This window comes from Carassius gibelio, chromosome B15 (genome assembly GCF_023724105.1).
Source record: "Carassius gibelio isolate Cgi1373 ecotype wild population from Czech Republic chromosome B15, carGib1.2-hapl.c, whole genome shotgun sequence".
Classification (NCBI taxonomy): domain Eukaryota; kingdom Metazoa; phylum Chordata; class Actinopteri; order Cypriniformes; family Cyprinidae; genus Carassius; species Carassius gibelio.
The window spans coordinates 5,790,133-5,817,257 of NC_068410.1; the positions used below are offsets into that span (position 1 = coordinate 5,790,133).

Sequence of the window (27,125 nt, forward strand, 5' to 3'; positions counted from 1 at the left end):
GAGTGAAAATGTGATCATTTTGTATTAACACACCCCCCAGCACCCTGTTCTGTCAGCCCGGCTCTGGGAAATTAATGCCTTCATATTGCACTTAAGGAAAAGATAGAGCCGCTGCTCATTTGCCACCTCCCGACAAAGAGGTGCATGCCACTCACGGCCTCATAATGACTTTCAAAGGGGGCACATGATCCCTGGAATTAGATTAAAGTCATTATTTAACAAGAAGGTCTTTTTCTTTGAGCTCGAATCCTGCTCCCCACCCTTTTTGGCCTATTTATTACTAGTGGAGACATTGTTGTAATGAAGCACAGGGTTTGGCATTTCAAATATCAATTTCTGCCAATTACACTTGCGGTGCTGAATGGGAATAGATAGAAGTGGAGACAGCGAGTGCTCTGGAAAATATCTGACTGGTATAATTTATAAGACACTGCTTAGCTCTGACAAGAATGAGGAAAGAAAAGTCTTTGGCCACACAAAAGACAAAAACAGTTCAGATTTGCTACCAAAACACAATCAAATATTTATTAGCATGACAATGATGGTTTGATTCTGTCATCATTTGCTCACAGTCATGGCATTCAGAAACTTTATGCATTTCTTTCATCTGAGGGACACAAAATGAGATATCATGTTTTCTGTTCATGCGGTTAAAGTCCTTATATAGCAGGTTTCAAAGAAAAAATGAGTAAATGATGACAGAATATAATTTTTTTGAGTGAACTATCATTATGAAACACTAATTCTTATGATAAGGATCTAAAATTATGTAATTAATTAGTAACTTTGTCTCATTTTCTAGTAACACCTACAACATTAGCTGACTTTGGGGGAAGTTGTGGCCTAAATGGTTACAGAGTTTGACTCCTAACCCTAAGGTTGTGGGTTTGAGTCTCGGGCCAGCAATACCAAGAATGAGGTGCCCTTGAGTAAATGCACTGAACCCTCAACTGCTCCCTGGGCACCGCACCATAAATGGCTGCCCACTGCTCCGTGTGTGTGTTCATGGGGTGTGTGTGTTCAAATGTTAATTACATTTCCGAGCTACAGAAGAGGGGAAGAATTAACACAATTAGAAATTAACAACACAATCCCATGAGAAAATGCAAGTATTAATTGTGATTTTCTATGGATTAGTATGTTGTAATTTGTGCAAAAACCAAAGAAGTACCCATCCTCCATTTTCATATAACAAATATAATGATTAAGTATAAATATTTGTTATAAATAATATATATTTCTTATATTTTTTTCTATTATTAATGTGCCATATTTACACATCCCTCAATAACTTGTTTTAATGAATAATAAAAAGTTGATGAAACAGTAAGTGTAACTATTGAATCCAGCATAGCTCACTTGACAGGCAGATTTACAAAGCTGCTGACTGATCCTGACCACCATCACTTGCCCACAGTGTGACAGCATGTGGCACATCCCATAATTACCGCCCGCAGTCAGAGTCACAGAGCAAACCTACGCATCCCCAACTCACAACCCCAATCTTGGCAAGATTGAACGCTGCCCCTTCAAAAAATAACCTGTGGCGGCCGGTTATGAGGTGAGAATTTTTCCTTCCTGTTCCAAATTTAATAAATCCTCAACAAGCTTTCCACAATACCTCCACACTCTCTCAACTTGCCTACGGCTAAAGTCCACTCTTAGGCAATAAAACACAATCCTGAGAGGACGGCAATGGGACCACAAGAACAGGTGACACAAACTGGAATACTGTGTTTGTTTTCCATCGGGTATGGCCTGCTTAAAGCTCATAAAATGGTTGGCTTAATATACAACTGGAATGAATAATAAATGGACAGCTGACAATATCTGCAATAATGGTTTCATAAATGATGCACTTATGAAAAAGAAATGGCCCCGTTCATTTCCTTCTGTCAATGCTTTTCATGTTTTGAAAGTTCTTTGAATAATAAGTGCAAAAGCAACTTTGGGCAAAGTTTATTGAGTTTTTTTAATATTTGCAATGGTTTAAATATCATCCATTTAAAAAAGTAAAATAAATAAATAATAATAAAATGATCACTGTCTACAAGTACAGGTGGAATAGTGAATACAATAAAGACAGCTGTTACTACATTTTGTACACTACATGTTATTTGCAACTCAACTAACATAAAACATTCTCAGAATGTTTGTCTAATGTTCTGGCAAGGTTCTTTCAAAGTTATGAATAAACATTCGAACAGCGTTAATAGAATGTCCATGCAGAGTTATTTGGTATTTAATAATAATCTCAAAATATTAGCAGAAAAATTGTATTTATACATTGTTCACGTAATTACTTTTTTATATATATGTTTTTCAAACGTTACTAACTTGTTTCAGAATATTCAGATAAAGTCCCCTCTCTAATAAAAGTCTATGAGATTATTACAAATGCTACTGAATGCATTATGAATTACTAAAATATAATACTGTATTGTTTTGGTTCAAATATAATCCTGAGCACTGGCAAAGGCAAAAGCATTTCGCCATTGCAAGCCGAACAACAACAAATGTGTATAACAGCCTGCAATGCTCTTCTGGCATGAAAGCGTCAGTATGTTTTTGTGTGAGTGTGCGAAGGAGAGTTTATGTACAAAGCCCCGAGAGCAACAGAGTCAATCAAGCTAAAGGCTATTTCACCCAGACCTTTTCAAAGGGTCATGAAGGTAACTCAGCCATCAAGGCTCGGCTCGCTCTCACACTCCGTTCGCGGTCGTGCAACACAGGTGTCACAGCACACCTCCATTCTCAATTTTCTCCACACAGTCGACAGGTGAGAATGGCTCTCCAATCTGCTATAAATCAGCCGCTGGAGGTGAATTAAGCTCAGCAGAGTCGGTGGAAAAAAATCCAGTGGCTTTCAGACGTCAAGCAAGCTGGTGAGGTGTCTGGTAATCAAAAGCGATATCCCACTATAGCGTTTCCAGGAGTGACTGCACTGTAATGAACTCTGTTCAGCTGATGTTTAAGGCATGTGAATGTAAATAATCAGATGATTTTATAGTTCTTACATAAACCATATTCAAATATTGTATCATGGATCATTTCTGAGTATAGACAGAAATATCATTCATGTAAAGCGTCTGCAATAGAAATTACCAATCAGGTAAAGATATGCAAAATAAATAAATGCATTGTCTAGGAATCAAACCCATGGTCTTTGTGTTGCTGGCACCATACTACTTCACTTACTATTTTTAATGAACAGTACACAGAATGCAGAGTATATTGCACAGTATTCATTACAGAGAAAGCTAGTGTTCTCGTCAGCCAGCAAGACTGTGTCTGGGTGAATGTTCACTCATAAAGTGTGCTGAGCAGAGCTTTGGTCCAACATTAAACAAAGGCTAATTAAACAATCATTGTATGGTCGTCCCTTTGAGCCCTGCGTCTGCTGTCCCGCTGACTTTGTCACACCAGTCATCTTGGTCTCCACCACAAAGCAACTCTCCAGGCTCTGGATTCAGAGAGAGGCTTTACCCATAAACCCCTGCTCCTTCCCTCTGCCCATCTCCACAAAAGAAGAAAAAGCAGCAGACATCAAAGCAGGAAGCCTTGAGAGTGTTTGACTAAGAGAGCCAGCTTCACAGTAATTTACCGTTTGGCTTCACAGACACAGCACACTATCAGCTCTGATGGGGGGCTGCGGATTGTGAAATGCAGCCTCAAAGACAAAGACAAAGTGTTAAAAGTAGATGAAAAAATGTGTCAACCATAAACTTTAAATGGATGCTGTGTAGGCAGTTACTGGGGACAACTTTGAATGAGTCTTTGTCTAGGACTTGTCTAGGTTATCACAGGTTTAACATTGAGCATTTCTGAATATCCATTACAGAGGACCATGATGAGAAATACCCATGACTAATTGTTTTTATTCACTTTTGTTTTCTAAAACCAGTCTACATTAACACTTATGTATTCTTACTATTCTACCATCATGAAATGATGAAATGTTGAAAATGAATGAAAATTATTCTGCTTTTTGTCCTCATTTTACATTTTGAGTATACATTATTTACTAAAGTGTTAAGTTTGGAAGTTACGGAATTAGTTATGGAATTAAGAAATAATGAACTCACACAATTACAATGCTTTGATCAATATGTGACTTTGCAAAGAAGTAAAAAAAAAAAAAATTGTTAAAACCATCAGCTCCCCAACAAATGTGAAGCATGTGATGGCACAAAACCAATGCACATTGTATCAGAAGAGATATTATGCATCCTAAATGAAAATGAAATCGGAGACGAAGAAGGTTTATTGTAATTTATAAGTCCTACATAGTAGGAGAGGAAACTAAATACATTGGCACTTAAAGCCATAGTCCATATAACACAGAAACAGAAATACAGACAGAGTAGTTTTGCTTCATACAAAGCAAGTAGCAATGTCTTGAGGGTGAGGTTATGGTTTAATAGCATGTGAACATGACCATCGCTCACAGTCCTACAAAGAATTTCCATTTGTGTCAATTGATCTGTTAGTCTTGAATACACCAAAAACCGTGCTATGGATGAAAACACCATTCTGGAGGACCAGAGACTGAGTATCAGTCATTGTCAGCCAAGCTTCCCTGCCCCTTAGCAGGAAATGCGTAGCTCACATGCTTAGCCGAGCACACGATATCTAGAAACATTTGTCAACCAGCACCCTGTGACAGATGTATGTTTTACATCTGCATCCAACAACAGATTTGGATGGCCAGTCCGGAAGAAAAATAAACAGAGCCCTAGCGAAAGGTCCGCTCTAAGCACACGGGAGTGAAATCTAATGGAAGTTCGGGAGCAAATGGCCTGCGCTTTGCCACACCCTGTTATGTGCCAGCGGCAGCAGTGGTGGAAAGAGCCACAGAGATGGAGGGAGAAATGAGGAAAACAGAGGGAACGAGAGAGATTGAAGCAGAGGGAGAGGTGTGGTGAAGGAACAGCTCACTCGTTCGCTCAGCTCAGGATGGATGTTTCCCATCATGCAGCTCAATCACCCACCCAATGATTCATTTCACAGACACTTGGGTAATTATAGGAGTCAGCTCCTCACCCCCGGGAGAGAGAGAGGGGGTACTGACAGAGTACAGAGGAAGTGGAAGAAACAGGAGCAACGAGAGAAAGGCAAGAGCCTGGATGAATGATAGCGGGATGCGAAGTGACTAACTGAAGGAGTGAGGGAGAGATAGAGGAGTGTGAAGGAGAGGATGAAAGGACGCCGAGTGGCACAGATGTTCGGATGATGATGATGATGACAACATGTTGAACGACGTGACCAATTCGGACGAACAATGATTAGGGATTTTTTTTTTTAATAACGCTGCCGGATTACCTTGTTTTGGTCATTAGGATGATACAAAGCCATTTTCCAATCTCATTCACTTCTGCATGCTGTGAGAGTGAGTGTTAAATCCACATAAAAATAATTGCGGAGAGTGAAGGGAGGAAATTGACAGATTACGAAGGACAGATGAGGAAACGCGAGACAAAAGAAAAGGAAAGGGGGAATGAAAGGAAAGATGGGGGCGAGGAGTGTGTGTGACAGACAGTCAGAGTGGTATGATGGCGCTGTGTACACAACTCAAACTATTTCAAGTGCAAAAGCTCCCCCTGCTGGTCAGACATAGCATTGTTCCTTAAAGTGCTATGAATGGGCAGCTACTGTACCATTGTCATTTGTTTTTTTGTTTTTTTGCAAATTTTATATACAATCAAATAGGCAGCATTAAAACTCCATGTTGTGATGTGAACTATTACTTAAATGTCGGCATCAACCCCGGTGGCTAAATGGATTGAACGTGCAATTATGGGCATAGAGAGAGTGAGGGAGAATCTGAATGAGATGGAAGTTAGGAAAGGTTTCACCACTCCCACATACCCTGCAATTATCTCATGATGTTTACAGATATGAGCAGAAGAGCAGGTGCCTTATCTACTATGGCACCGAAAATAATTACTATGTTTTTTTTTTAAACGTGCCGCAGGCCCAGCCATGGCTTTGTGCACAAATGCGGCTGAAGCGTTAAAAGCGGTCATTGATTTTGCTGCTGTTTTGCTGTCAAACAGGCAAAATATTCATGTTGCGGGTGGTGTAGGGGGCTTGTTAAAACGTATCAGATAGAGACAGCCGACTAATTCAGTTCAGTGGACTGTTTAGTCATTGATTGTACTGCCACAGAGAAAACAAGAAAGCCATTAAGACAGAGACGCATTGGCCCTCCAGAGAGAATAGCAGATTCACAATTTGTATAAGCTCCATTTGTATAAGATTTACCAGCCACCATACATGAAAAAGTCAGCATGGCCATTTTTTGTCCACTTCGCCACTGAAGACGGACCAGAGCACGACCTGCATAGAAAACTATATTCAGCAAAATATGAATGAGAATGTTTCCAAAATGCATCTAAAAATGATTGTGCATTTATATTTATGCATTTGGCAAGCAGACAGTTGTATCAAAAGTGGGATAGATAGATTTAATACATCTATATTTTTATGACGCTTAACACTTTCTGCATAAACATAAAGCTTTGTTAGATATTTACAAGGCCACAGCGAGCAGGTGCAGAGCTATTGTGGCATTCACAATTTATCGCCCGCTCCAGTGTCCAGAGAACACATTCAATAATGTGCTGGAAAGATTAATCCATCAAAACATATACACACAAACTCATGAACAACCACGCACACTTTATAAGTGCAAGGCAATTTACAACACAGCAGTTTGGGTTGTAAAAAGACCCATTTTAGACATTTCAATTCATTTAATTATTGCTTAAGCGTTTTAAAAATGAAAGCTCACCATTGTACATCAATGACCGTGGCTGACACATGGCAGTGCTGCTCAAGGTCTGTGTACAAATCAGAGTTTTCTGTTCAGGGGCCACAGCTGGCCACTGAACTAGGAGAGCGGTAAATTGAACTTAACTTAATCTCTAACTTTTGAGACACATTGCTCCCATGAGCATAGCTGGACTGAGCACTGGAGCAGATGCACCCAATACAATTGCATTTTAATCTGATCAACCACACGATACAACTGCCCCCATTCCAAAGTAGCCAATAGAATGCGTTGGTCTGAGGCTATTAGTTTTTATTTGCTCAGGTTATTTAGCAGGACTGCACTGAACTGTGCCCTATAATTGGGTTTCCAAGTAATAAGCAATATATTTACATATATATGGCTGTATGTAGGTATAAACAGGGTATGTGACAATCAAATTTTCTGGGAGGAAACAGTGCCCTGGTGACTGGTGACGTGCTCAGCCTTTTCAAGCAGAATAACCCAGAGTCCGGACTAAACAGACCACATTAATAACATGTCATAAATTCTGCTGTGCATTCCCTGGGCCTCCTAAAGCTACAGGCAGACACTGATCGGTTGTTCTCACTGACACCTACGAGAGGCTCGGATCACCCCGGGGCTTACGGCTGGGCAGAATGGCAAACAAGACGGTAGATTTATGAGACCTGTGTACATACTGATAGATGAGATAAAAATGCAAGCTTCAGGGCAGCAACGTGGCAAAACACCAAAAGTGTGACAACAACAAAAACACAAGCATTAAAAAAAAAAAAAAAAAAAAAGTGGCTTTTTCCCTGGGTGTCTTTGAACGAAAGCCTAGGTGTTTCGAATCTCAGTAGGAAGTGGCTCATAGCACAACACCTCACTTCGTTTTCCCCGTTTCTCACTCCATTTATAATTGGCTAGCTGCTGGACACGCAGAGAGGGTCTTTTATTCAACACAAGAAAAAAGTGGCAAAATGAACATGAAATGCAATACGAGAAATTAATTCTGCACTTAAGAGATAAAACTTGTTTCAGTAAATATACAAATGTAATTTATATATTTGCATAAAAGTATAATACAAATGCTTAAATAATTTTTTTCCCCAAGATATTCCATTAATGATAAAATGATGCACTGGACTAGATGATGCATTAATGGGCCATTCACACAGAATGCATTTTCCTATTCCAATGCAATGCTACTTTTCAATTGTTTTACTACATAAATATGCAATAGATGTACGTTGTGCTCATGTCTTGCGTCTTTTTGCAGAGCACTGTGCTTTTAACATGTCACATCAATTTAAAAGTATTTTTACATAAGTTTCATACTTTTACATGCAGTGTCGCACATCAATGTCAATTCCAAAACAGTGGACCAATCAGAAAACCCCGGAGGCGGGGCAGGTGTTGCAAGCTTTTGTTTACAGTGGCAAATTGGCATGGTAATTTTTATTTGATGGCAACATAGTGGAGGAGGCACTGTTATTTCCGTTATCGTATCTCAAATGCATGTCTCGAGATTCTGCACTTTTAAAAAAAACATTCCTAAGAACCGTGTCTCGCGTTTTTAGATGCAAAGATGCATTCTTTGAGAAGAGCCCGTAAAAGTTCTTCCCTTCATGAAGGTACTATTAAAAGTCAGAGGACATGATTATTATTAAATCACCTTCATAACTGCCTTACTCACGTTCAGCTGCATCAACAACAGTCCTGGAGCTCTTGAGTACAAAAACATGAATGCATGAGGCACACCAGCGGTTGAGGTCCAGTGGTTTTGGTTTAGCACCAGGCTAAAGGCAGACACGCGAGGGTGGGGTATTGACAGGCCAAGCAGCAGGCAGACAGACATGATGTACAGCCAGGCATAATCAGTTCCCAGGCTCATTAATCTACAGCCACTGCTACTCTTGATGAGAAAGTGATGCATGGGGAAAACCAATGTCACCCTGAACAAGTCACGGCTTCTTGAGAGGAGAGATGGAATCGGTTCTGTATGAATCGGAAGCAGAATCAGTGAGTGGAGTGGTAAAAAAGCTTTTCAAGGTATAGTAGTTTATTCAGACTGTGAAATGACAATAAATGTACAGTGCATCACATATAAATGTATTTACAATAAAATGGACTTTCTTACTTGTGCGTGCCGAGTTGATCCATGCAATCTTTTACGGTGCATTAGAGTGTGAAACAAATTCATTTTACTTGATTGTCACCACTTTCATCCGTCTTGCTGCCTGACCTGACAAAAAGCTCATTTATGATCATGAATCAAAGTGAAAGGTCAGATATTTCACCATAATAACAGCTACATCTCCTCTAATCTTAGGGAAAAGAGTTATTAGCCTGTAGGGTGCTCCAGAAGGCTGAACGGGGGGCAGGAGATGTTTCGCACACGGTCCCCGTGGAGTTCAGGCATCTCCTGGGTAGGACGGGGCAGCATTCAGAAGCACACTCCAAAGGCCAAAGGTCATATGGGTGCTTTTCTTCTGTAATTGTAACATCTCCCGGAGGGCGATTCACATCAACAACGGCCTGCTCCATCATACTTTTGTGTGTTTATTTTCAGGAAGGGACGTGAGCTCCAATCGAAGCTCCCCTATTAGATTTAACCAGCACGTTTTGGGTCAAGAGGGAAGCCACTCTTTCATCAGGAGTAAAATTCCATTTGAAACTCGCTCCATTTTGGTTTGAAAAAGCAATTGCATCTTCAACGAATGAGCCATCAAATTACAAGAAAGTGGGAAAATTGCATGGCCACAGGGGTGCAAGACAAGATCCTCGAGAGCGCAATTACAAAAATAATATTCTCCTCCAATGCGATGCGGAATTGTCTCCGTTGAAGTGAAAGGTGCACATTAACTATCAGCCATCTTGTTTTTTCAAGGTCATCAAAAGAAGTATTTTCCAACCAACAGATATTCCCTTTAAGTGAGCATACACTCCATTCTCTTCATTTATATGGAAATGGAGATCATCAGCATTCCTATTAAAGACAAGCCGTAAGAGCCGGGTGTGAGACACAAGAGGGAAGAAGTGAATGGGGCTTGCAGTGTGATGCAAAAGTCTGCTTGGCTGCTCTGCACAGGGCTAATAAAAGCAACCGCAAGCTTCAATAATGTTTCATGAGCCCAGGAAGTGACAAGTATGACACCGTACAAGATATGCTGTCGGCTGTCATGTGCCACCTCTTGTTCACTGACAACAAGGTCATCTCTATGGTGAAATGGTGGCGGACATCTTCAACGACTGGCCCAAACAGCAGCTCGTAAAACGTGGCCGTAAAGTCATTTGTGGCTGCACTGGGTTATGTTTCACGCAATATGTCTGCTTTATGAAGTCTGGCGATGACAGACAAGACCCGTTACACTCTGGACCATATATCATACAGGATATGGTAGCTTGAGCACAGAGGCAATTTCACAAGAAGCCAAATTTCAGTAGAAAACGTGAAGCGAGAGGTGGAAAAAAATAAATAGATGCCTGAGCACCCCATTACAGAAGATGGAAAAAAAAACAATGAACCAACCACAACAAAGAATGTTTTGTATGCATTCATCATAGAAAGCAAATCAGAAAACCATAAGTAAAAAGTGCTTTACATTGCTTTTTGTGAGTTTTTGGTCTGATGTGTCTTTCTCAGTGCTTTGTCTTTGTGCGGTGTGTTTCTAGTTTAAAAAAAGGGGTCAACAGCACCACTCAGTGTTATAAAGAAGAAACACACTGCTTAGTATATATTATTTTTGTGATACAACATAGTGAACTGCATGGTTTCTTTACTACCTTAAAATCATTGTCATTTTGATCGATTGTAACTTCCACATTACCTATTTACAGTATTACTGAAGCAACTTTAAGTGTTGTAAGTGCCATTTTTTTTTGTGGGAATCATTTATGGTAAACATTGTAAACGTGCAAGTGCTTACCTACCTGCTCGAAATAACAGTTTTTTAACTGTCACAAAGTGCCTAACGAAAATCCAAATGTCAAATGTTGCATTTACATCATAAAATGTTGGCTATAACAGTTATCATAGCCTAATCATATTTCACTAAACCAACAATGTTTAAACAATGGTATCTTCCTCTTACCAACAGCGCATCATTTACCACTTTAAGTTAACCGTCGTCGTCGTTTTCTGAGGTAACTTAATTTAATGGGCGGAGCTTCAACAAATACTCATCCATATTAAAAATAATTTTCTGTCAAAATAATAGTTTTCTGTCAAATTTTCTGTCAAAATATTAGTTTCTACAGTTATTGTAACGTTATGTAAATAGGCCTACACGTCCTAATTTACTGTGCGCAAATGTCATTAAAATGATGAAAATGTTGATTCTGCATGCTTCTTGCATTATTACTTTATTATGGCTTTACAGTAGTGAGAATTATAATAAAGATCCATGTTCCCTCTCTTTGCCACTAATACAGAAAATCAGTAAGCCTGTATTAAATAAGTAGGTCCAGATACTAAGGTTAAAGAATTCAGAGCAGACATCAATAACTGAATCACATAGGCCTACTGCATACTCTGATATTCTCAAATGTGCATACAGTGGACACCTTAATGTCCAATAATGACACAGGATAAGCAATTATTTTCACTGAAGCTCTACTGATTGGAATGTTGGCATGAAAATATTATGCCAGATTTCTGTGGGGTTTTTTTACTCCATGGACTGCCACTAGAGGGCCTCAGTTACTTAGACTTCACTTACAAAACTTCATGTAGCCTACATGTAACCATTTATTTGCTGAAAATTACTCAACTATTCACTAAATTAAACACTACATCTATGTTTGCAAAAGTGTATATATATATATATATATATATATATATATATATATATATATATATATATATATATATAATTTGTTGCACCGTTTTATAAACTGAGCACAAAATACAGTGAACTATTGACAATTACACATTAGATATTTTTAAGATTTACACTTTTAAACTTAAATGCGTGTTTTAATAGTAATTAAACTATTAACTGAAAGGAAAAGAAACTACGAGGTGAATATTGAATGACACTCTAATGCCAGAGGAACAATTTTTCTTTGTCATTGTTTTCTTTTCATTGTCTCTTCCAGTCGTGTCTTGACACCTGCCTACCGAGAGTTTGAAAAACACAGCAGCTAATAGAATCCGTCTGGATGACAACCCTTACTCTCTGACGCAGGAGCTTAAAAATATTGTCTGCCCTTTGCCAAGATGTACTTGTTCTCCAGGCCTTTCCAACCATTTATTCTCCGTAATTACCAAAACACAAACACTATTAGTATGGTAGCAGGCAGCGGCTCGTCACAGCTGGGCAGTGAGAGCTGACTACTGTGGAGAGCTGTGCGTTAGAAGAAAATTCTACAGAGTGTATAAACACACTTTGCAAACATGAATGGTTGTTATTTTTGATAGAACTGAAAGCATAAATTATATTTAAAAATGCATGCATAATTTCCTCACCATTAATAATTCATTACTTACCAATGTTCTTCCAAACTCATGTGCTGTTAAATTAAACAAAGTCTGCATAGCTTTGGTTCTTAAAGTCATGCATTGTCTCTTTGAGCTTCAACGACTGTCTGCTTGTATAATGTTGGATATTGTGTGGGATTGAGCTGAATAAAATGGCTCATATTCCTACTACAGATGGCCAGTTATCTGAAAATCTCCAAGAGATTTCTCATGCGCTGGGTTGATATGACTCACAGCCCGTGGGGAATGAAAGGGATCTAAGCTCAGAGAAAAACAAATAGCCATTTGTGATGATAAACAGACATTCTTCAAGCCTTTATCCTTCTATTGTGAGAGAAAGATTTTTAAGTTGAGACGTATTGACATTGCAAAGCCATCAGTATAACAGACACATGGAGGCATGTCTGCGTCTGGCATTAATATCTCTAGAGCACTACACTTTACAAATTGACCCGCACAGAACGACAAACGTGGGTCCGGAGTTTTTCACTCTGGATTGTTTTGAATTGCTATTGCTCAGCAGTTCCTCGCTCTGAAATCCATCAGCCTTCCATTTATCTTGGAAAAGATGGCACGGGCCACCGTCTAATAGCTGACTGCGAGCCATTTCAGTGATGAATTCTCAAAATCATCCAAAGATGAATAAAAGTCTGCTTGGAGGTTTTGCTTTGTGGCAGTAACAGCAATTTTTGACACATACCTCACGCCAATATAGAACAATATGCTGTATGGTGGAGAAACGTAATGCATACGAAGTACTCCAATTACTGTTCTTGGAGACGTTTTGCGAGGGTTTGTGTTTTTTGATCACAGCCAAGTGCAGTTTAGGAATGGCACTTATTATTATAACGGTGCGCAAATGCAAACAAAAACCTATTTTGTAAATCTAATTAAATAAAATCTAATCTGTAGTGTAAGCCATTGCACCCCACTGACTTTTATGATACCTGATACCTCCTGATATTTCTCAGAAAATCTTCCTTTGTATTGTGCAGAAAAAATGAAGGTCATGCAGGACAGCACGAGGGTGAATAATGATGTCATTATATTAATTGTTCATGAACTATCCCTTTAAATGTTTATGCAGCAACCATTTTAAAAAGCTCTTGTACATTTTTATTTTGGGAGCTCAAGGTATGACAATAAAATATTCCATATTTTTAAAACACCACCGCAGCCTTAAACATGTCATTCTGAGTGATAGTTTCATACACATCCTTATTCCACTTTCTACAGCAACACTTTATGTCACGCTGATCCCAGATCTGTCAAAAAAGTGCTGGAAATTAGGACATCCACACCACAAAAAAAAAGTCTGCTTCAGCAACCCTCATGCAAGTCATTTTTTGTTCCTACTAAAGCAATGTGACAGGTCGATTCTTAAGAACTATTTTTAACTGCACTAAAACTCTAAGCTAGGATTGGGAAATCAAGAATATATCTGTCAAAATACTTAATTTTCCCCAAAATATAAAGGCATTTAACCCATTTTAAAGAGTCGTTATAGAATATTATAGGTTGTTTGTAGTTGTTATTATAATTGTTTGTTGAAAATGTATTCACTCTGGTCATCCAAGATGTAGATGAGTTTTTTTCTTCATTAGAACAGATTTGGATGCATAACTATCTCATCAATGGATCTTCTGCAGTGAATGGGTGCCGTCAAAATGAGAGTCTGAACAGCTGATAAAAACATCACAATAATCCACACGACTCCAACCCATCGGTGAACATCTAGAGTAGCAAAAATGCTGCATATTTTTTATGAAAAAATTCTACTTTAAGGAAATTTAAATTGAAACCATTTCTTCGGGTCAAATTCATCCTTAATAATGCTTATTAACACAGAAATAACAATACATTATCATTACAGTGAAGCTTCAATAATACAAGACATTAATTGAGGGACAAGAGTTGTGCAGATTATTTTTGGACTACTGTGATGTTTTCACCAGCTGTTTAGACTCTCATTCTGACGGCACCCAATCACTCCAAAGGATCCATTGTAAAGCTAAATTAAATTTTTGGGTGAACTGTCCCTTTAAGTCACAATTCTGAGTTTGAGACAGCTTTGAACTAGTTGTCTTGTGCTAAAGGTTATTGTGTCAGGCTCAAATTAGCAGACAGCTCACCTTGACAGGCAGTTGTATCGCAGACGTGAGGGTCTGGAGTAAAACCACGGGGGCTGATAAACAGATGGAACAGTGTCATGAGCACAGAGGTGCTGTCTCCTCTACAGCTCCTCTGCATTCAGGCATATTACAGTTCACTTACTCCTTGAACACATCTACTTACAGCAAAGAAATAGCATAGACCACTTGGAAATCTTTAAACCACATTCAGCAAATTAGTAAGTAATAACCGTATTCAGCAAAAGAGTAATTGAGACCCAGATGCAATGACAAAAGTAGAGTCTTATGATGGAATATTATTATTATTGAACCTCAACAAGAAAACAACAAAAACTAAATAAAATAAAATACTTAACCTTATACCTGTATTCTTCCAAACCCACATGAAGTTTAATAATTGTTCATGCTGCCTTACTTTTTTCTTTCTTATAATGAAAGTGGATGGTGATCATGGGCTGTCAGGCTCCAAAACGCAAAACAACATCATAAAAGAATTGTAAATACTTCACACAGCTTGTGCTTTATATGCACCAAGTCTTCTGAAGCCAATTGATAGCGTAGAAACACATTGTAATTTATTTAATATTCCTCTAAAATCTTGTTTGTCAGCTGTGGTCATCATTCACTTTCACCGTAAGAAAAGAAAACAGCTTGAACATCCTGCTAAATTTCTCCATTTGTGTCCCACCAAAGTTCAACCATTTGACTGTATGTGAACGAAGTTTAAGTTAATTGCAATAAAGATAAAATAAAATGAAATAAATAAATGAAATATAGAAATGCTTCCTTGACCACAAACAGAAATATTTTTAAGCACTACAAATGTATAACCGGAAATGCATAAATATATTTAGCCTGTCATTTAGCAGACCCTTTATTCATTAGCGATTTACAAATGAGGACAATGGAATAAATAAGTAAAAGTAAACTGAAGTAAGTAGATAGCAAAATAACACTATTAGCACTAAAATAACACTGCTGCCTCGTCAAGGTGTCCCTGTCCTGGGAAACTGCAGGTTTTCAGACATAGCATTAGTTACTGTTAACAAAGCTGGCGGACAGCAGTGCCCTGATTCTGTTGGAGGTCCCTCTCTCCGGACCACTAGCTCATCCAGGCAGTAAAAGAAGGCTGACAGGGATACAGATGGTCTTGTATACATACATAAACAACAACTGGTTTATCAAGGTGTCGTAAAAGCCAGAACCAGCTGGCTACTATATACTTGAGCACAAAGTGGAACAAAAAGAAAAAGTGATAGGAAAAGATGGAGAGAAAAAATTAGGGAAATTGTGTTTGGGTGTAGGCATATACCTGAGGGTGTGTAGAGTTTGTGTGTGGGGGTGCGTGATCCACGCAGGGAGCTGGGGAGAGAATACATCTGGTAGGACAGCTGGTAGCGGTGTACGAGAGTATACTGATGGTTGTGCGGAATGATAAATTACACACTATGCAGCACTGCAGACAGTGCACCAGTGCACCTGCATGTGTAGGTACTCAGGCACTGTCATGAAATGCTAAATAATCAATGATGCCATTCAAACAACACAGATACAACTGTCTAAATGTGTTCCACTTGACAGTGACAACTGCATTTGAAAATGTTTTCACAAAAGAACATTTAAACAGCCATTATTTAATTTTAACATCAAATTATTCAATAATCCTTGTAGCCACCGTATTTTTCAATGCAGAAATAAGCTTTTTCTGTGAATATGCGAGACTTTGTTTGTTAGCCGCTGTAGGGAAATAGCGAGAAGAATATCAAAATGCAGTAAACGGTAAAACTGTTTGCACTACAAACCACTGTGTTTATAATTAAGATAATATATTAAAATAATATGGTAAGACACACCAGTCTGCAATATCAAACAGCAAAACAAGTTTTGTACAGCTTAAAATAACTGGAAGCGAATGACAACAAAAGCCAATCCCATAACATTTACAAAGATGTGGTTAGTGCATATCTTCATAAAAAGTATTTACCACTGAGCTCACAGAGATGCATTTTTACATTTCTAAAAAAATAAAAGATAAAACATATACAGTATATACTGTATATTCAACTAGAATACAGTTTCCTTTAAATGCTTTAAAGTGATGGTTCACCCAAAATTGAAAATTCTGTCATCGTTTACTTACCCTCCACTTTTTCCAAACCTGCAAAGAAGATATTTAGAAGAATGCTGATGGTAGCAATTGACTTGAATTTGAACTTGATTTTTTTTCCCTACTGTAGAAATCAGCTACCGTCAGCTGTTTGGTTACCATCAATCTTATAATATATTTTTTTTTTTGTGTTTGTGTGTTCAATGGAAGAAACCGAGGAATAAACACATACAGGTTTAGAAGAGGTAGATAGTGAGCAAATTGTGACAAAATATTCATTTTGGGGTGAACTATTCCTTTAATTGTGCGTAAAAAAAAAAAAAAAAACACTTGCTACACATCCCATCATCATCTACAATATAGAAATGTACCCGCTCCCCATTACATCAAAGTATGGTTCAGCCTCCTGTGCCTCCAGACAGCGGATCAAAAATCAAAACCCCAGGCACGTTATCCACGCTAGCGATCACATGCGGAAAGCATCTCTCTACTGACCTAAGATCAAACGCGAGGGGCGTTACATTCTCTCCTCCAGTAAATAGCTGCAACCTGACACAGAGCCTCAGTGGAGCCAGAGAGCCCAGGTAACGAAGATGGATGTGCTGTAATGCAGTTAGTCTGCGGGTACTGCGAATAAAGGAATCCAGTCAAAGCTGAACATCCCAACATGGAGCAACTACAAATTGGAGATTTGACCCAAACTGATTGGCCATGTCCTCAGAAGTTATAAACAAAACTGGAAATATGGTTTTCTAGAATAATGGAGCAATAATTAGGTTTAGGAAGTCATTTCCAAAAAGCAAAGTATGTGATTCACTCTCCCTCCACCTATTTTTGATATAACTGAGTTGTATAAGGAAAGGTAAACTTTAGTGGTACTAAAGCAAAACACAGGGTATATAAATTGTTCCTTGTAACCCTGAGCTGCTGTTCCCACTTTTGGAAACTTTTTCAAAACAGACTTCTCTCACTCTGTCCAACAACATTAATTGACTGAAAATCTCCATTCACTGCCATCGCAGTTACACAGGCATGATATTCGAGCTCATAGGAGAAGCAGAAAAGAAAACTGATTACACGGCAGACGAGTTCTTCTTCTTCGAGTCGCCTCACACTAAAAATAAACCCTCAGCCACGAATCACAAACTACCAGCGCAACCTGATGTCAGCTTTGTCAAATAATTCTGCCCAGTGAAGCTTCACTACATCCAGGGAATTTGTCATGTGTTATGTTTGACTTGTTCAAGCCTGTTTCAATTGCCCTCTTGCATATTTTACTTTGGCATATGCCACAGTTGAGTTCCATTAATCAGTCCCCATCGTATGAGGGCTGAATGTTAAACCCTCCTGCCGTTCCAATTCTCCGCCCAACTACAAAAAAAGCAGAACCGGCATTAACCTTGTAGATGGAGGCAGTTCATGCATCCGTGACACTTGGCAATGAAGGGAAAAGGAGAACTTCTCAAATTGTTTCCAGCTTGAGCTGCATGAGTGAATGCCTCTGTGTGTGTATGTGTGGCCATTCCCGGCTCCGCTATAAATAAGCCTGGCTGCTGGAGAGGTGGAAGTCTGCAGAGGAACTGACAGTAGAGGGCAACACGGCCTTGTCTCCCTGGGAGATGCCAATTAGAACTGGACCCAAACCCAAAGTGTGCAACCACACGGCAACGACTTGAGAGCATGAGAAATGAGTTTTGGCATGAAGCAGATTCGAAGTAACGATGCTGTAAAATGTCAGGAATCAATTGAGAAGTTTCACAAAAATCTTACGGGATAGCAGAAGTCCCATTGCTAATGAACAGCTACAAATGATCCACTAATACAGGATCACAAGGAAAAGGAATACACTGCAGAAGAATTTAGAATAACTTGCTTCAAATGCATGTAAAGACTGGGCTAAAGTTGCACAAAACATGGTTTTCTGCATACATTGCTCATGCAGTTGAATCTTATTTTAGTTTTGCTGATTAGACTGATTAGAACTTGTAGTGTGCTTCAAATCTTAAAAGTATCAAGGCCACTTATAGGTGAATTTAAAAAGAGAAACTTCCATGACTGTGTCTTAAACTTAATTACACTTTTAAAAAGTTCCCAGTGTTATGTCAAATTAAAAGCTTTAAAGTACATTGTAAATCTACTCTGCTTTAATCATCTTTTGCCTTGACTTGATTATAATCAACTGTATCGATTTAATATTACATTTAAATAAATTTTAAAATATAAAGTAAAAAAAAAAACATTTAAATTCATGACACAAGTTTCAATAGAAATGACATTAAATGACATTAATGACATTATATATTATTTTACTATAAATGATTTTCAATGCATTCAGAAGTACACATTAAACATTTTTCAAACTTAATAGAAGTAATTATGAGATTGCATATAAAGATGCAAATAAGTCCTACTTAGGAAGCACTCTTAAGTTCAGCTAATAGCATTTAATATGAATTTACTATAATACATGATATTTTATTTTAAATAGCATTCAGTTAAGTGTAATTAAACCTCTTTTTTCATAATAAATACTGTTTGTACTTTAAGTAACATGCATAACATAAATAACATGTTACATACTGAAGCATGCTAAAGTGTACTTCTAGTTCAGATGGGTTTGTTTGTCTGTTGCTGTGGATCAGATTCAGTTTAGGTATAGATTCAAAAATCCAGGTAAAACCAAAGGGTAAACATACCAGTGTTGGGGTTAACACATTACAAGTAATTCAGGTTAAATAATCAGATTACTTTTACAAGTAACTAGTAAAGTAGTCAAGAGTTACTTTTTGTTTTCCAGTTTATTCACTGATAGCTCTCTTGTCCTGTGTTGAGAGAAATTGACAGTGAGTTACACACCGCACTTCCTAAAGCCTGCATCTTATTAACTTCAATTTTTGTGTGAAAGGGCCTTAACAGCTGCCAAAAATATAACTTTGGGGGGTTGTGTTCTTAAAAAAAAAAAAAAAAAAAGCATGCCCAGTCCAAGTAAATGCCTTACTAAAAAAAAAACCACAATGTTACTTTTTTATACTTTTTATATGAAGTAACTCAATATTGTAATAGATTACTTTTAAAAAGGTAACTTTTCCCAACACTGTTATTTACAGTATCTCAGAAAGCAGGCAATTTCGGCCCAGAACTGGCCCACATCTGGCCCGTGTGAAATCCATGTGGATAAATTTGGCATGTGGGCCAGATCTTGGCCGAAACTGCTTGCTGTCTGGGATCCTAATGGTATCACCTGAAACAAACACACATACAACAAAATCTTAATAGCTATAAATAATCTGGTGGGAATACATGAATTAGACATGCACAAGCCAAAAATCAAATGAAAGAACACAACTAATGCCCATCACATGACCTTTAACGGATAATCAGAATAAAAAAATCTTCCTTATAAACTCGAGCATCATCACTCCACAAAACATCAGTTATCTTTCAAATATTTTGGCCAAATGTTAACAAAAGCACACTCCAGCAACGTTCACATTGATATTTGGATTTGAAAAGTTGAAGAACAAGCACCTGTGAATAAAAAGTAAATAAATAAAAATCATTCATTCTTACCTTGTCCTTGAGCACCCACTGAGTCTGTGCATAGGATCCACAGGACACAGATAATGAGGAGGAGCGAAGGCCAAGCTAGGACGGTAGTACACCTCGCTCGGGCCAGGTTGGTGGCCATGACACCATTGGTTACTGTCAAACAGGAAAGATAGAAAAGACTTTTGTCAAGTACATAATTGTTTATGTGTATATATATATATATATATATATATATATATATATATATATATATATATATATATATATATATATATATATATATATATATAAATGCAGATGTCAAGTTAATATTTCAAGTGCTACTGTAAATAAAAGAGAGTACAGCTACTTTTTGGGTTGTGGGAACATTGTGTCACCACAAGTTTATGAATGTAACCGAGGCTCATAACAGGATAATTTCCCATTTTTCTTAATATCCAAAAGGATATCTGAAAGTCAAGATGTGTTCTGATACTACAAAAAATACTTATTTAGTAAGAAACATACAATATGTGATTACTTCAATATCCAAAGACTAATTCCGAAAGCTGCGCACTATTTATCAGACATGACATTCCCGCCATGCAAGACGTAGCCAAGCTTTCTTTTTTTAATTCACTGAGAGTAAGATGACTGCTATGAAATATAACTCACATACTGGAACGTCCCATTTATTAAACACAAAGCTTTTATGAACCAACAATTCATCAAATTTTAATGATATGTTTGTAGAGGCGCATTCAGGGCTAAATTTATGGAGTTACCATTACACATAATGAAGTATTATGTCTTTATGATACCAATGACTACAACATGCCCAGCTGACATGGAGTGCGGTATAAGTGAAAAACTGGCAGAAGTTGCAGCTCACAATTATAACTGAGCACAATATAAAATGGACGTTACTACACATAATGTATGCTACATTCCTCATTGTCATCTGTGGCAGTTCATGCTTTACAGAATGATTTACAAAATAAATATGCTACAAATGATTGCAGTTAATGGTATGCAAATTAAAGACATGCTGTAGGATAGAATGCATGCAACATACATTACTTATGTTCTAAAAAAATAAAGATGTTCATGCTTTACAACCATAATGCTTAATATTTCTAACTTGCCACAATGATTGCAGTTAATGCTGCACAATTTAAGGACTACTGTAGAATTAAATAAACATGCAACATGCTTTTTTTTTTTGTTATGTTTTTGTTATGTTCTAAAAAAAGAAGCGGTTCTTTTCATTTATTGATTCCTATGCTCCAGCTGTCTGATGTGTCTGTCAGTCTGTGCAGTGTTCAGATATTCTCTCTTTCAGCGATACCCATCTGGGTCAGTCGGACCGGCGGCCAGTGATGTATAATGCCTGACTTGGTTCATTTCGCTATCACTCACCCTTACACTTCTCAACATGCTTGCCTTAGGGTAAATAAAATCAATAAGTCTCCGTTTCACATTGCAGCCATTTATTTCTCCATCAATAGCTCCTCGACTGGAATTAAAAGTACAGACATTTGCATATACACATGTCACTGAGAATGGAGAAAAAAAAGTGGGTATTTTACAGTTAGAAAGTTGGCACCCACTGACACAGTGCACATTTCAATATAACACCATGAACATTTTCTAATAGCAAAAAAAAAAGTGAAAGAAAAAAGAAGAAAAAAAAAATATAGCTTAAATGCTCCTGCCCTTAAAAAATAAATAAATAACGAGTGACATTTTCAGACACTTTTTGTCCTTTTTTCAAGCATGAAACCTCTGGTCTTACGATTTTATTACACAGACAGATGATTATTATTATTGTTCTTATAAATAAACAAATATTAAGTTATTAAATTGATACTTTTTTGTCTTTTTTAAGCTGAAATCTGATGATGATGGTGATGTCTAATAGTAATAACAATAATAATAGCATCATTATTAGCATTAGTAGTAGTATATATTTAATATATTATTTTAATACATTTCTTAACATTTTTAAAAGTGTTTTCTTTCAAATCTTAGTTATTAAATTGTTGACATTTCTGTTATTTGTACAGCCTGAAAGCTTTGCTCTAATAACTAAGACAGACAAAGAGATGATGATTTAATGTTTTTTATTAATATTTTCTAATAATTTTTGTTTATCATCTATGATAACAGTTTTCCTTTGATTTAATTCACTGAAAATGCATGAAAAATAAAGACCAGCATAGTCTGAAACATTTCTAATTCTGTGTTCCCAAAGTAATGCAGGTTTGAAGTATAATAATTTTTGTCTGAAATATCCCTTTAAAACTCTAACCTTGTAAAGACAACATCACAAGAACCATTCGGTTTAAACCTGCTTTTTTCATTGACAAAAGTAGGCGCCACAAAGGAGACTAATTCCCCTGATCAATATCTACTTCCACGTTGGGCTACGGTTCAGCATGGATGGCAGTGGTCAATGACTCTTGCTCAGAGGTCCGGGGGCAGTGCTGGACACAGGCCCGAGAGAGACAGATTGGTGTAGAGCGGGACGGCTATAGCCAGGCGCCTGGATTCCTGTCATCCTCTCCCCCCTCCTTCTGTCTGCTAGATCAACACGCGCCACGGCTCTCAAACACAACAACCTGTTTGAGATTAGCCATCAAATGGGCTGCTCTGCATAACGACAGCCTTACGAGCATCCGCAATTACATTGCTTTTATCTTGTCATGTCAGGATGCATTTAAGCAGGCTGCTGTCTGTGGCGTACACCTTCACGGCCGATCCAACTGTTTTCAGAACCATGGACAGCAGAGCTGAGAGCAGAGCTGTCCATGGTTCTGAATGTGGTTGGATTGGTTCACGCTGTGGAGGCGTGGACGCTGCAGACGTGCTGTCCATCGTGCTGTCAGAATGTAATTATGTGGGAGTCTCAAAGTGCCAAGAGAGAAAAAATAACACAGTCGAGGTCTCGGAGGGCAAGTGTGCCACCGTGGATCTCGGCAAACATTTCAGGCCTCTGCCAAAGAAGAAGATCTTCAGTGGCAATGCTGACAAAAACCAATTACATTCTCCTCTGCTCTAAGCTTGACATGCTGTGATCATTTATTATAATTTTTTTAATTATCCCAAGTTTAAATTAGGGTGTGTTTGCATTAGACACTGATGGAAATTTCAAACTTGTGTCTTGTGGTGAGTCAGGAATTAAAACATCTAGAGTATAGTTGTCTTAAAGATAGTCCATTTAAAAAAAAAAGATGCCTCTGTATACATTCATTTGTCATCACTAATATCTTGGACAAAGAGTAAGCCGACATTTAAGAAGAGATGCATTAAAAACTAAGCTAATATAATATATATAAACCTACATAAAATAAAATGCTTTCATCACTATTATCTGGGACACTGAATAAGCTGACATTTAAAAAAGAATCACATAAAAAAGCTAATATTATATAAATAAACCAAAATAATCAAATGAAATTCATTCATCACTAAGATATGGGACATTGATTAAGCCTACATTTAAAAAGGAGATACATTAAAATATAAGCTAATATTATATATATAAACCAACATAATAAAATAAACTGCATTCATCAATAATGTCTGTCCATATTTAAAAATAAAATAAAATAAAAAAGCAAATTTGTCAAGAGTTATCCTTTCATTAAAATAGACTTTTCTATGAACCACTGCTGTTAACAGGTGTTTTGTGTCATAGTTGTATTGTGACCAATCAGAAGCCAAAACGATCTGGTTTAATTATTCAGCAATATCAGTGAGAGTGAGAACGAGCATGACTGTGATTCTGTTCTAAATATTAAACATAAACCAATACATGTATAATTCATGTTTCATGTTTCAATAAAATCTGGCAAGTTACAGTACTTTTTTTCCTCCACCAATGACAAATTGTTCCAAAAGAAACCAAGAAAAAAAAAAAAAAAAAAAAAGAACCTTATGTATCTCCAAGCAACTAACTGTTGTAATATTTCTGGAACCTTTGCAAAGCTTGGCCCCAAGTGAGAGTTTTAGAAAATGTCTTCGTATGACTGACAGTGGATTTGCATGAAGTCCAAGAATGAAAGTTGACATGCTATCAAAGCTTATCATCTGAACCCAGACGTTTTGACAGAAAACTGACAGATTACATACTCCATGAATGATATCGAATAGCACATTATATCCACTATAAAGTGCACTCAACGGTAATGTAAGACTAATGTGAGCGCACTGTGACTGATTTTCATCAACATGCCATGTGACAACTACATTAAAGCAAATGCACACGCACAGATGAACTTCCTTTCGTCTAGCTTACCTCTATCAGCGGGAACCTTCAAAGAAAGGCTTGAAAACGCATTGCCAATGTATTTCCTGCGCACGAGGGAAGCTGCTCTTGGAATAGTCTGTGCACGGTTGGAATTCCTGCCCTCTCTCACACACAACTGGCAAAGCACTCTGCCTTCCTCACAGGCTCATCCCATCTGCAAAGCGGGAGAGAGATGGAGCTCACAGGAGAGAGAGAGGAAAGTCAGCCAGGGAGATGGGGGGGGGGGGGGGGGTAAAAGAGGAGGAGAGAGATTGTTTCGATAATGCAGATTGTCATAAGAGAGCTGCATTCCTGGTAATCCAATAGAAGAGAAGTAAAAGCTTCTGTCATTTCAACAGACTTAATGAAAGCAATCTGATTAGGTGGCCCTGCATCTGTAGAGCTTCCCTTAGACTCATTGTTTTGGATTTGTACCGTCCTGTCTCACTCTCAAATTAACTTGCCTTTAAATGTATTTAATGTTTGACTTGAATACTTATACGATTCCAACTTCAAATGGCTCGGTGAAGTAGAGCCATTCGACAGAAACGGCAATTCTTCGAGTGAAATGAAGCTCAACTAGAAACGTCAAGGTTATGGGTTTGATTCCCTGGAAACAAAAAAGTGATAAAATGTATACTTGAAATGTGCTGAAAGTGGCTTTGGATATGTACATACTTACATGCATGCATACATTATGGCTTAGTCATTTTTGTATATATATTTAAATATATAAATATATATATATATATATTTTTTTTTAAAGAAGCCTTTTAATGCTGACCAAGGCTTCATTTATGTGTTCAAATGTACAGTGAAAAACAGGAATATTGTGAAATATTATTACAGTCTCTTCGGTTGAAGTGGACTGAAAAATATTATGTTACAGTTTTTTTTTTTCAAGACCTGAAATGAGATGACACTTGGAGACTTTTGTCGCATTGGCTATTTGAGCACACACACACACACGCACGCACACACACACACACACACAATTATGGACATGATTTGGGCATGATAAAGGATTGAAAAATAACTTGGTACCTTCAGTCACTTTTGACAGCTGATGTGTCAAGTGTGACCCAAAAATTAAGAGTAAACATGGAATAAAATACCTGTTTTCAATTTGAATACATTATAAAAATCTATTTGTGTGATGCAAAACTGAATTTTCAGTCTTCAATGTTTTGGGTCACATGATCTTTCACACCATTCTTGCTGATATGGTGCTCTAGAAACATTTTTTTAGCATCAATGTTTAAACTTGTGCTGCATCAAATATATATATATATTATATATATATATATATATATATATATATATATATATATATATACAGAAATTAATCTGAAATACAAATCCTTAAAAATAAGGATTTAATGCACCCTTATTAAAGGGTTAGTATGCCCAAAAATGAAAATTATGTCATTAATAACTTTTATAAACATTAATAAAGTATTAGAGATGCGAACCGTTTAAAACGATTCAGTTCGATTTGGTGAACTGAATGATTCGTTCGTGAACCGGATCCAGACTGCTTTGATTTAAACTCTCTCTCACACAGACACGGAAGAGAAGACAATGCTGAATAAAGTCGTCGTTTTTGCTGTTTTTGGACCAAAATGTATTTTCGATGCTTCAACAAATTCTAACGGACCCTCTGATGTCACATGGACTACTTTGATGATGTTTTTCTTACCTTTCTGGACATGGACAGTATACAGTATACACAGCTTCAATGGAGGGACTGAGAGCTCTCGGACTAAATCTAAAATATCTTAAACTGTGTTCCGAAGATAAAAGGAGGTCTTACATGTTTGGAACAGCATAAGGGTGAGTTATTAATGACATCATTTTCATTTTTGGGCGAACTAACCCTTTAAGTAAAAGAATACATTTCCTCCACCTACAGTACTTTTTAGCTGATATCCGTCTGTGTCACAAAAAGCAGCTGACCTGAAATATAAGATTTAAGCAGAATTATTACAGTAACATTCAGTCAATGCAGTAATGTCTGCTATCATTGTTGTTTAGAACTTTACACCATAGTTCTTATATATAAAAATATGTCTAAATGCTGTACTTAACATGAAACACTGGGTTAAATTTACCAAATGAAACTTTATGCTACAATCCAAAAACATTATTTCAGTTCTCTTTCAGTATTTTGCCTTTTTTAGTACTTTCCTCTTCCTCAAATTGCAGTTAATCAAAAACAAAGCAATTATCTCCCATTTAACAACAGCAACAAAACTCCTCAATCAATCTTTCAAACAGACCATGAAGAAACTAAAAGTCATGGTTTTACATGTCTCCTATCGTATACGCATAAATTCAGAAGCTGATGCATTTGTCATCATTACCTTCCAAGCAAGACTGATGGTAGAGTGAATCAAGTAAATGTAAACCAATTAATAACAGCAGCAATTGCATTAAACCATTGTATCCTAAAAAGAAAACCACTGGAATTACTCTATAAATGAACCATTAACTACTTAAAGAATCTCTGTAAAATCTTTTTTTTTATAAATGCATGAAAAAAGCATAGTAGCAAATCGCATTTACTCGTAAAATTCAAACTAATTTGATTGACAGTTAAGTAATAATTTGCAAATTTTGGAAAAGTGCATGTTTTTGATATTATCAGCAGATTTAAACATCAGGTGGACTGTCCAGCAGTCAGAGGCTGATGAATGACCACTCATTAGAATTGCAAAGGCGGAGCGGGCCGGTGCTGTCAGTTGCCGCAGCAGAGCGTCATTCTAGATGGGGTTTGACAGGGTCACCAGACTCAATTGGGGTAATTAATT

General features: G+C 37.3%; 1 protein-coding gene across 1 annotated transcript in view; it reads right to left on the reverse strand.

Moving 5' to 3' along the window:
* The window catches only part of LOC127972426 (roundabout homolog 2), a 369,417-nt gene extending 344,939 nt beyond the window's left edge, over positions 1-24,478 (reverse strand). The window contains exons 1-2 of the mRNA XM_052575901.1: positions 24,325-24,478; positions 20,067-20,198 (exon numbers count right to left, since the gene is read on the reverse strand). Of these exons, the coding sequence (XP_052431861.1) occupies positions 20,067-20,184 (118 nt within the window). The 5' untranslated portion in view covers positions 20,185-20,198; positions 24,325-24,478. The remainder of the gene's footprint in view (positions 1-20,066; positions 20,199-24,324) is intronic.
* Between the last annotated feature and the right edge of the window lie 2,647 nt (positions 24,479-27,125).